General features: G+C 35.7%; 1 protein-coding gene across 1 annotated transcript; it reads right to left on the bottom strand.

Moving 5' to 3' along the window:
• Window positions 1–7,620: 7,620 nt before the first annotated feature.
• Window positions 7,621–12,494, bottom strand: LOC112052827 (ecdysone oxidase-like). Its single transcript, XM_052884426.1, has 6 exons — window positions 12,487–12,494; window positions 10,740–10,861; window positions 10,050–10,183; window positions 8,579–9,477; window positions 8,026–8,281; window positions 7,621–7,647 (listed from the first exon to the last, which is right to left on the bottom strand). Exons 1-6 carry the CDS (start codon window positions 12,492–12,494, stop codon window positions 7,621–7,623), a joined length of 1,446 nt encoding a protein of 481 aa, XP_052740386.1.

Raw genomic sequence — 12,494 nt, 5'->3', positions numbered from 1 at the left:
CGCCATGAGTAATTGAAGACTTACCTTTTGGAAATTTTAATTAGATTCATTAGGCTACACGTGTCAAAAGTAATTCTATGAGGCATCCTTTCACTTTGTGTTGATTAAATTGTAATATATAGGCTTAAAGGTGTAACGAAATATATAAAGCGTAAAAGGAAAACATAGGAGTAAGTTAAAATAAAGTAAAGAGTAGAATATTAGAAGAGTAGAACGAGCTATGCTTGGAGTATCTCTGCGTGATCGAATCAGAAATGAGGAGATCCGCAGAAGAATCAAAGTCACCGACATAGCGAATCGCGAAGCTGAAGTGGCTATGAACAGGGCATATAGTTAGGAGAGTCAATGGCCGTTGGGAAAGGTGCTGGAAAGGTGACCCCGCACCGGAAAGTGCAGTTATGTTCGACCCCCAACAGGTGGACCGCGGACATTAAACGGGTTACCGGGCGCCGTTAGATGTTGGCGGCTCCAGACTGTGATGTTCGGAAGTCCATGCAATAGGCGTAAGTCCAGCAGTGGACGTCCATCGACTGATAATGATGATGATGATGATAATAATGATGATGATGATGATGATGATGATGATGATGATGATGATGATGATGATGATGATGATGATGATGATGATGATGATGATGGTGATGATGATGATGATGATGATGATGATGATGATGATGATGATGATGGTGATGATGATGATGATGATGATGATGATGGTGATGATGATGATGATGATGATGATGATGATGATGATCATGATGATAATGACTATAATAAAAATGTAAAGGTCACGCAATAATGGTCCGTTTCTTCATTATGAAAAACTGAACGGAACCCCAAGAGCAGTTCTTTCATAATTCGCCAGAAAATTCCGCCCTACGTACCTAATCCGCCGAGATGGATTACGCTTCTACCCATATGGGCAGGGACGCAGAAACTCCCCACCTCACATGTCATAATTAACTTATGTGCTTCGGATTATTTGCAAACCGAAAGCTTTGAAAGTACTGCATTAGGAAGGAATTAGTAGCTAGGCAACAGAGATTTCATTAAGGATGTGCTAGTTTGCCAAGAAAAAGACGACCTATAGTTTTTTTAAAAGCAGCTCTGTGATCGCTAATTAATACTGCCTTCTATCCTAGCCTGACGTAGATACAATGACTTAGCTTTTGATAGTAAATTCTTCAGGAACTTCTTCTATAGCTGCGAGTTAAATTCTAGCACAAATTTACTACACGCGGTGTCTGTACTTGAGTTTCCAAGTTATTGTTGTTTTTATCATCATCATCATCATCATCATCATATCAGCCGCTGGACGTCCACTGCAGGACATAGGCCTTTCGTAGGGACTTCTAAACATCACGATACTGGCCACCTGCATCCAGCGAATTCCTGCGACTCGCTTGATGTCGTCAGTCCGCCTGGTTCGGCCAACACTGCGCTTACTAGTGCGGGGTCACCATTCCAGCACTTTGGGACCCCAACGTCCATCGGCTCTTCGAACTATGTGCCCCGCCCATTGCCACTTCAGCTTCGCAACTCGTTGAGCTATGTCGGTGACTTTTTTTCTTCTGCGGAACTCCTCATTTCTGATTCGATCACGCAGAGATACTCCTAACATAGCTCGTTCCATCGCTCGCTGTGTGACTATGAGCTTTCTTATGAGGCCCATAGTTAGCGACCAAGTTGTTTTCATATCGAGGTATATTATAAATATTTATTCATATTAGACTAGTAATGGACGCATGTCAGGTGTTCCCTACAAACTTGTATAGCTTTTATTTTAACTACAATTTCCTTGTTTTCAGATCGTTTACGTATACTACGTCAATAGAAAGTGCATTGTAGTTTGTTTGATTGATTTTCTTACAAATATGAAAAATGCGGCCATTTTTACGATCAATCAGACTTAGAAGTATTTATTGGATAATTGAGGATAACCGAAGCATTCCATAACTGAGTATTTCATATTCATTTTCACATTATGTTTTCCTGAGAGTTAGGATCTTTAAATCTTCACAGACGGACAGGAAGATGGAAAACAATTGTTTGTCCTAGGTTCTCAAATAGATTTTTATTTTCTGGTTGATGAACGAATTGCTGAACAGAAATCGAGTGGGCAATTTTCAAAAAAACTAAAATTTTACACGATAAACGAATCGTTTCAGACGTCAGGAGAATTCCTGAAACGCTGACGGTGAAATATTTATCTGCTCTTCAAGCTTATCTTCATCTTTCTTTCTATCTGCGATATTTATGTCGATTTAGCGTTTTGGTACGATGGCGTGTAATACCACTAGAGTGCAGAGCTATGGGTATAACACAGTTGTACCTCTTCCCGATATGCCCGTTTCCATTTTATATCATCACTAATCAGAACCAGAACCAGAGATCCCAGTCAAGGGCATCTTAAAAAGTGAAGAATGACATTCATTTGTGACGTGACTACATCTTAAAATTCGATAAAGCCGGTTGCACACTCAAAAAAAGATGACGTCATGCGTCGTTCCCTCGCTCTAGATATAAAGTGTATCTCACTCTAGGGTTGCCAACTTTTTTACAAGAAAAAGTATTTTCTAGTCTATGAAAATTATTTTAGAAAAACGAACATTTTCTTTTGAAAAATGGAACTATCCCATCAGTACTTTCTTATGACGTTGTCACGTTCTACTATCGTCAGTAAACCTACTTTACAGACAACCGATTTGTTTTTTTTTTAATATTTGCCATATCTTTTTTTGTAATATGACCAATATGCTATATAGTTTGTAAAAAGAGAATCAACGTTTTTTTTTTCTTTTTATTTTTTACAAGTTAGCCCTTGACTACAATCTCACTTAATGGTAAGTGATGATGCAATCTAAGATGGAAGCGGGCTAAATTGTTAGGATGAGGATAAAAATCCACACCCCTTTCGGTTTCTACACGACATCATACCGGAACGCTAAATCGCTTGGCGGTACGTCTTTGTCGGTAGGGTAGTAGCTAGCCACGGCTGAAGCCTCCCACCACCCAAAACGTGCCATATAGCTACAGGCCCAGCACTTCTCGATGACCTATTGAGGTTTAAGTTAACCGTAAATACATACAATATAACTTTGTCGTAGTAAATATATTCCAACATCAAGGTACTCCGTCACGTAGGTTAATTAACCTCGATTCACGTCAAACAATACCCTCTAACAAGACAAGTTGTACAAGAAGGCGGGTCTAATCTATTCAGCAACACAGATTAATCATGGCGAAAGTCTTGGGTTCTGACCCGAAGATAATGAAGAGGCAATGTCAGACAAAATACACGTATAGGTACATATATTACGAGTACATGAATTTGTACAATACGTTTGTATTATTTGGAGAATATAAGTAACTTTCTATCGAATCAAGTTAAATTTTACTACAATATATTAAGTTAAATCATAACTACGTAATAAAATTTAAAAACTATAACCCGACTACGTAAAAAGGGGTCGAAATAAGAAAATATTTCAGATTGATATAAAGAAATGCATAGGAACATAAATGGTCATGGTTATGATTTTTTTAATACCTTTAGAGGAAAAAAAAGAGCAACTGTTGAGTTTTTTGCCGGTTTCTTCTCAGCAGAACCTTTACAAATAGTCAACTGACGTGTCAAAAGTAAACTGAGCCTACTTGAAATAAATGATTTTTGATTTTTTTATTTTGATTTGAGCTCGAGTCTCCTCTCAGAATGAGAGAAGTTATTCCAATAGTCCACCACGCTGGCCCAATGCTAATTGGTATACTTAACACACGCAGATAATTTATAAATTCTCTTGTATGTAGGTTTCCTCACGATGTTTTTCTTTCACCGTTTGAGACACGTGATATATTTTTTTTTTAATGCACACAACTGAAAAGTTGGAGATGCATGCTCCGGACCGGATTCGAACCCATACCCTCCGGAATCGGAAGCAGAGTCGGTGCTTAAAACTGGTAACAGAAGGGTTATTTTCGAAAATGCTATCTGGAAGTGAGTTTCACAGACGAGCTGTATCAACTGAAAATGATGTAATGCAAAAACGGTGTTAAAAGGGGGCACAAATAGGACAGATTACAATTAAAATAAACAAAAATCTCTTCTAAAAATACGAGTGTAACACGTGTAAGGTGCGGCGGGAAAAAAAACTCGAAGTTCACTAGCTCACCACTTTAATAATACAACTCTTGCAATATTACCACAAAACTGAAATTGTCTCATTCATGAAGCCACGTTTTTATACCTTTCCAACGGAACAAACAACAAGAAACAAATAGTCAAACATCAATCTTTTATCTATACGTATATTGACATAACTTCACTTATGAATTATGCCAATATACGTTTTTAAATCTATTTATTATTTTAGTTTAGTATATTTTAGTTTAATTTATAGAACAAAGAATTACTCGTCATTATACGTCATGGTACCTACGTATATTGACACCACTACAGTTATAACAAAATTGTTTGTAACATCTAATGTAGCATATCCGTTAATACAAATGCCTTCTTATTTAATTTTCTAACACAGGTATATTTAGCCGCAAAACTGCACCGAAGTTCTTTGAAATCATTAGGAAATTACATATTCTGCACGCAAATCTGTGGGGCAACTTAATACGAGCATCACAGGTATATTTGGCGAGCCACAAAATGTTTTTGCTAAGCTTTGAAACGACGGGCATAAAAGCATTACGTTTACATTCGCGTCTGCAGCTGCCTGTTACAGTAATATCCTATTACCCTCCATTAAATACTGAATTCTGGTTCTCATGTTACTTACTTACATTAAAAAGGAGGAGGTTCTTTATGTGACTCTGTGTTTATTGTGTGTTCAACTTTTCCGTCAATATTAATTACTAGCTGACGCCGCGCGGTTTCACCCGTGTGTTCCCGTTTCCGTAGGAATACGGAGATAATATATAGCCTTCCTCGATAAATGGGCTATCTAACCCTGAAAGAATTTTTCAAATCGGACCAGTAGTTCCTGAGATTAGCGCGTTCAATCAAACAAACGAACAAACTCTTCAGCTTTATAATATTAGTATAGAAGTATAGTTAGTGACGGAATTCCGTCAATATTAATTTCAATTTTTATAATAAACTACCACATGAAGCCACTGGAATGTTTCTCAAAAAGTTAAAAGTGTTTATTAAACGCAAGCTTTTAGGAAAGTCTTATTATACTGTTAATGATTATATAAATGATAAAAAAGCTTGTAAACTGTATTATACGACCGTGTGCTTCGTTTTTAATAACTTTGTAAAATGGTGGTAAACAAAAAAAATAAACCTTGGCTAAGTTTGTTGTGGGCTCTTCTTGGGCCAAGTCGCGTTCAGAACCCTCGTAACTTTAATTTTAAGTTTTCGACTATTATTACCACCATTAGATTAAATTTAACTATCGCCGCGTTGCAACGACTTGCGGTACGAACGGCTTCAGTGTGCTAGTGGCGTTCGAGCCGTCCATATCCCTTATTGTGTAATTCTTTATGGGTTACTTGGGATAGGCAGGGAGAGTGACTTTAATGGAAAAGGGGTGTGTTTGTTAACAGTCAAAGGATCCTTTAACCCTACACACATCGTTCTCACAGTCATCATCATCATACAGTTTGATTTGTTAATTAAGTTGTCCTGACAAGTGTTGTGAATCATAACCTTTGTTCGACATTAGTTTTCTTATTATTGTAATCACTTTAGAGTCTGCTAAAATAATGCTGACTTTTCAAAAGTGTTTGTAAACTAAGCCTAATTTAAATAAATGAATTAGAGTAGGTACAAGCAAATACTTGCAAGTTTGCTATCTGTATTACAGTTAGCTGATGTACCACGAAAACGTGAAACTTCCATTTGAGTTATGGACTATAAAGTGTTGAATAATAGATGTAGCACAGTGTTATAAGGCCCCTCCTGTTAAGTGAAATGTATTTATGCATGTAGTTCTAGGGTTTGCCTCTTTTAGACCGACAGTGGGTCGTCTCAATTTACCGAGGTCAGTTGGGGCACTGACCTCTAACTAAGGTCATACTTTTACTATAGTTAGATGTACCTGTTGCTTGGTCTGGTTGAAATAAGACCGTAAACAGATTTTAGGAAGTTTTAATTTAAGACAAGTGAACTCCTATATTGAAATCGAGCCTGGGAAAAATTATCATTAAAGATTTTTTTAAGTTCTTTTTTTTATTTTGTACAAGTTAGCCCTTGACTACAAACTCACTTGATGGTAAGTTATGATACAATCTAAAATAGAAGCGGGCTAACTTGTTAAGAGGAGGATGAAAATCGACACCCCTTTTGGTTTCGAACGCTAACGCGGTTGGAACGCTAAATCGCTTGGCGGTACGTCTTTGCCGGTAGGGTGGTAACTAGCCACGGCCGAAGCCTCCCACCAGCCAGACCTGGACAAATTAAAAAAATCTCAGTCTGCCCAGCCGGGGATCGAACCCAGAATCCACGGCGCATCCACCGCGCATACCACTGCGCCACGGAGGCCGTCAAAAATCGTGATTTGTGAAAAACTAAATTCCACGCGGACGAAGTCGCGGGCGTCCGCTAGTAATTCATATTATCTTGTATCCAAAGAAATTCTAGAGTGGATTTTCTAAAAATCCACTTCCAAAAATTTTCCAATTGGAATTTTAAAAGCATAAATAGACTCGAATAGACTCAAATAATGTACCTACCTACTCGTATACCCTGTAACTGTGCAATGGATAGTCTAGACCACAGAACAGACAACGCTGAAAGCTAACGCTTTTAGCAATAGAAGTAGCAAGGGGGCGTGGCCCGCGTACACCCGGGTGTGCGGAACATCGCAAGCGTGTCCGTGTATGTACTAGCAGTCTTGTTTTGTTCTGTGACAAAAGGAATAAATAATATTCAACTCTAAAGTAAGGGTGACATATTTAATTTTTCACTAAATATTAAACACCATTTAGGCCACGCCCCTGGTTACGCTGATTTCAATACAAAGAATTGACACTTTATAAATCTAGTTCCCTCTTATATCTGTGGTCTAGACACATATGATCTGAATAAAACACATCTGAAGCTGAAGTTAACGTACTGGTGCTGCCATCTGTTGCGGCGCTTATTAAACTCGCATTAGTATTCACGTCCTCAGGTTTAAGGTAAAGAAACACACATGGAACACGTAAAATAAAACACTTTTCTAAGTCAAAAGGTCAAGGTCACTTTGACAAGATCAGTTTGAAGGCGGTACCAAGTTAGTGCTGTGTTAATTAAAGTCGTATCTAAACGAACTGTCTGAAAATCCAGTATTTTAACTGGATTTTCAGACAGTTTAAGATTTAAACGGCTTGAATTAATGCATCATAATTTGGTACCGCCTTAAAACTGACCAAAAGGTAGCACATTGTACGATTTTATTTTTCGCTTTTAGTTGAGTAGAAACATTTTTGTGATTTTGAAGTCGTTTGTACTTCTTTATTATTTTTTTTATTTTACGAATAGTGTCTACTCTAGCCACTATCATCATGCCCCGATCACGTCAGACTGATATAAACACATGAGCATACTGTTTAGGACATCTACCGTATAGTATTATTCCCGGTTGTATTGATTGAGCATCTAAATAAACAAGGATATTCCATTTATCAAATCTCCGACGCGCTTGTAATTATCTGAAACACACAAATACTGTTTATAGTTGTAATATATCGTATTTGAAACTGGAAGCAATGACAACTCTTCATCATTATCATTACATAGTATAAAATGAAGCGCTTCCGATGGAAATGAACCTAACCGCATTACAAGGTAACAATGTTGTTAAAAAAATAAGTACATTATATTTTCGCATATTTTATTTTACCAAAAGAAAAATCAATTTTGTTAATCACATTCTTTATACAAAACAAACATAAGTTATTTGGTTATTCATTGTGGTCGGATTTTATTATATCAGAGCCCAATTCTCCGATCATAATTGTAGGACCGTTGGTGTTTCCGCTAGTTATGCATGGCATTATACTCGCGTCTATTACACGCAAATTACTTACCCCGTGAACTTTTAAAAACTTGTCTACTACTGAATCTTCTGGATCAAAACCCATTCTGGCTGTACCTACAGGATGAAAAATAGTACCAGATATTTGTAGAGAATAGCATTTCCAATAAAGGTCGCTTTGGAATTCATATTGATTACATTCTGGTATATCTATTTTAGGAATAAACGCGTTAATAGTTTTGAAATATGGAGTATTCACTAATTTAGTGACCATTTTAATACCGTCAACTATTTTATTAACATCTCGGCTGTCACCAAAATAATTGGCATTAGTAATAGGATGATCATGTGGATTTGACGTATTTAAAAGGATTGTTCCTTTTGAATTTGGATGCAAAATGGAGACTAGATAAACGTATAACGCTTTGTCTGAATTATATCTTGTAAAAGAATCTACTATTTCATCTTTGAATGCGCTGAGAAATAAGCGAACGGTTGACGATTTTTTCCAAAATAACACTATGTGACTTTGAAATTCAGGGTAAACCATATCTTTGACTTTTGAAAAGAAAGCAAGCACATCTGTAATAACACCATTTGCTAACGCTCCTGTTTTATTATACAGGTATTTTGCATAACTGAACATTTCTTCAGTCGTGTCTTCTATTCCTGGTTTATCTCCATATATTGGTATAGGGACATAGAGATGATCTTGCAAATTTTTACCAACACTCGCTAAGTCTACTATACAAGAAATATTTTTAGACAACAGGTGTTCTTTTGGTCCAATTCCAGATAACATTAATATTTGAGGAGTGTTTATAGTTCCAGTACTGAGAATAACTTCATAGTTTGAATACAATTTTATTGTTTGACCACCTATTTCTACTTCGACGCCATATGCTTGAGGTGGTGATGTATTATCATCAATTAATATTTTCGTGACGAAAGCATTTGTAATAATTTTCATGTTTTTCCTATTTATCATGGGTTTCAAATAAGCTCTGTAAGTACTTTCTCTGTGTCCATTTTGTGCAGTAACTCTCGCTATTCCAGACAAACCATATCCTCGATACTTAGCAGCATTGATATCAGGTACACTTTTGATTCCAAGATGGTTCCAAGACTCTTTTAAATTCTCAGTTATTTCTTTGTACGTGCTATTCAAACTGTTAACTACAAGCGGACCTGAATGTCCATAGGTTTGGTATACTACAGGGTTTTTGTTAAGTTTCATATCTTGGAAGTTTTCTGCTTTTTTAAAGTAGTAGTCTACTTTTTCCTTTGACCAGTTAGAATTTTGTTCATTGTCCCAACACTGGTAGTCATGATCTCTTCCTTTCATGTATACCATAGAATTCATAGAACTGGAACCACCAAGCATTTTCCCACGGGGCCATGATAGTGCACCATTTCTCCACCCTTGCTGTTTATCGCCGTTACTTTTAGTAGTATATTGCCAATCGTATTTGCTTTGAAACAGGGTAGTACCTAATGAAGGTATCTGTAATGTTTTTAAGATGTTATAAAGCATTTTTAATAGTATTTAATACAATACATGATTTTAGATATAGAAATAATAGTGTTTACTTTTAGCGTGTTTAGAGTAACGATTATTATTATTTGTCAGTTTTAAAATAAATCAATTTTGAGCATCACTATACATACAACTTTAACCCATTGGCGATATATAGACATTTACACTATAAAAATATTTTTTAGGCCTTCATAGGTCTAAAAAAAGCAAAGTCTTTGGAATTCACAATTTTAACATAGTATTAACAATACATTGTATTAGGCATTATGAATTCAATTTTGTAGATAGTTGAATAATAGCTATAAACAGCGTTCAAATTAACATATTTGTTAGCTATATAATAAAACTAGCGGTTCACCCGCGTGGTTCTCGTTCCTGTGTGAATACGGGGATAATATATAGCCTATAACTTTCCTCGATAAATGAGCTATCTAACACTGAAAGAATTTTTTAAATAGGACCAGAAGTTTAGCGCGTTCAACCAAACAAACAAACAAACTCCTCAGCTTTATAATAATAGCATAGATATACACACATACATCAGATTCAATAGGTGGCTCAGGTCCAGCTTCAAGAAGCAACACTTTCCACGTCTCTATTTCACTCAGCCTGTTTGCTACAACACTACCAGCTGATCCGGACCCCACAATTATAAAATCAAATGTATCAATATCTGAAAAAGACAACATAAAATTTGAAATATTAGGCATTAGGCATATTATTCTTGAATTAAAAGGTAATACCAACTTTAACAAGATTCATAGATTTGGAGTTTGAAAATTACACATTTTCATACAGAAACATAAACAGTAAAAATTACCTTCAAATATTTGTATTTTAGTTACAATATATAAAGTGAGTTTAACCTCAAATATTATTATCAATAAATAACTTATTTATCTACTTTTTTCATTTTGCACTAGATAGGCTTTCGCATGACATGGCTGATGGAAGTTGGGAATCAATGTGATTACTATTATAAGCCATGAATCAACAATAATCTAGAAGCCATGACGAAATATTAAGTAGGCATCGGTAGCTCGGACTTAAGGCTTTTACCGTGACTATTAAGGTTTAAATTGATGTTTCTTCGCATGCCCATTGTCCGTCCCCTTTCATTTTGATTAAGATGAAATTTTGTTGATTTGCTATTGACACGTACTTTCAAGATTTAACCCAAACATGAACAGGAGCAAATAATAAAAACTTGTAATAAAAGATTCTCTTACCAGGTATTTCGTCGTATGGGTCTGTCTTATTGGGAACAATGCATTGTGTTGCAGCAAGAAAGTTTAGTGCTGATGCAAACAATTGTGGCGCTGTTCCCGACGTAGAAAAGTATTCTGCATCACTGGAAACATTTAAAGTAAAACAGGCTATTAAGCGATTATTATTTTTGTATGGTTATTTTTTTACCTTTTCTTATACTCACTTTATTTTTTTATCTTTACTTCTATACTTGTATTATAAATAAGTAAGGTTTGTGGTTTCTTTTGTTTTGTTTTAAAGGGAGTAATCTCTGGATGTACTAAACTGATTTTGAAAATTTTTTACCACTAAAAAGCCACGTGATCTGTGAGTGTTATAAGCTATATATATAATACTTTCATGAAAACAGAAACTACGCCAGTGAAACCGCGAGGTTTAGGCTAGTTTGTAATACCTATATTAACTTTTAATTTATAATATTTGTTGTAGACAACTAGTCCAAGGAAGTAGTTTATTTTTTATTCTTTACAACTTCGCCCTTGACTTAATATGTTCTACCTGCTGATCAGTATGAAGGCGGTGCTAAGCCGGTGATGTATTAATTCAAGCCATGTGAGAATATATTATAGATTTGGCAGACAGTGTTGTTTCATGTGGTCCTGTCAGAAATGGCTTAAATTAAGACAACACCGGCTAAGCACTGCCTTCATACTGATCAGCAGGTAGAACATATTATGATGTTATTTTTCGCTTTTTAGTTTAGTGGGTACGTTTTTAGGTTTTGAAGTCGGTTGTATTTTTTTTATTAAAATTTTTATTATTTTTCCATTTTTAGTGTAAAATTTTATCTTGGTACAAAATTCTCAGCAATACAAATTAATCAAGCCCAAGCACAAGGTAGCTACCGTAAACCGTTAAGGGGTTCCCTTAATTGACAATTGACCTTGGTCTTCATCATCAGACCCCTAATAACAGACACAACTCATCTAGGTAGAAAGTTCTCAGCAATACGAATTAATCAAGGCCAAACACAAGGTAGTTACTGTAAACTGTTAAGGAGTTCCCTTAATTGTCCTTGGTATTCATCACCAAACCCTTAAATGACAGTCACAACCTATCTATGTGGAAAGGTCTCATTAATACAAATTAATCAAGCCCAAACACAAGGTAACTGCTGTAAATCGCCGAGGAGTTCCCTCGTCTGTTTTTATGGCTCCATCATCAGATCGATTTTAAACCTTCATGAAATTGTAGTGCTTAAAAGTACTAAATGGAAAAGTATACGAACACACTAGACACCCATATAATTTTAAAAAGTTCCCCTCAATTTCTCCAGGATTCCAACATTAGATCTTGACATGATGGCAATGGGACCAAATGGGGACTATACCGTTTCAAACAAAAAAATAATTTTTGAAATCGGTCCAGGCGTCTTTGAGTAATCGGTGTACATACATAAAAAAAAAAAAAAAATACCGACCGAATTGAGAACCTCCTCCTTTTTGAAGTCGGTTAAAAACCGAAGATATCAAGTTTAAATAAAGGGCCCACTAGTATTGCTGATATAAACAACTTTATATAGAACACTATAATTTTATTAACTGACAATATATTATGAAACAAGATAGTAAAATAATAAGTTTAACATATCATTAATAAGTTAATATATTAAAAAGAATAGAATTGTATTCGTAGTTGGAGACTGTATTGGTTCAGCTGAATAGGAACTTTTATAGTTATTATTTGATTAACTTGAAAATATCTTACCATGACAT

The sequence above is a fragment of the Bicyclus anynana genome, chromosome 11, assembly GCF_947172395.1.
Source record: "Bicyclus anynana chromosome 11, ilBicAnyn1.1, whole genome shotgun sequence".
Lineage (NCBI taxonomy): Eukaryota > Metazoa > Arthropoda > Insecta > Lepidoptera > Nymphalidae > Bicyclus > Bicyclus anynana.
Note: the sequence above shows the minus strand (reverse complement) of the source record. Positions and strands in the feature narration are given on the sequence as shown.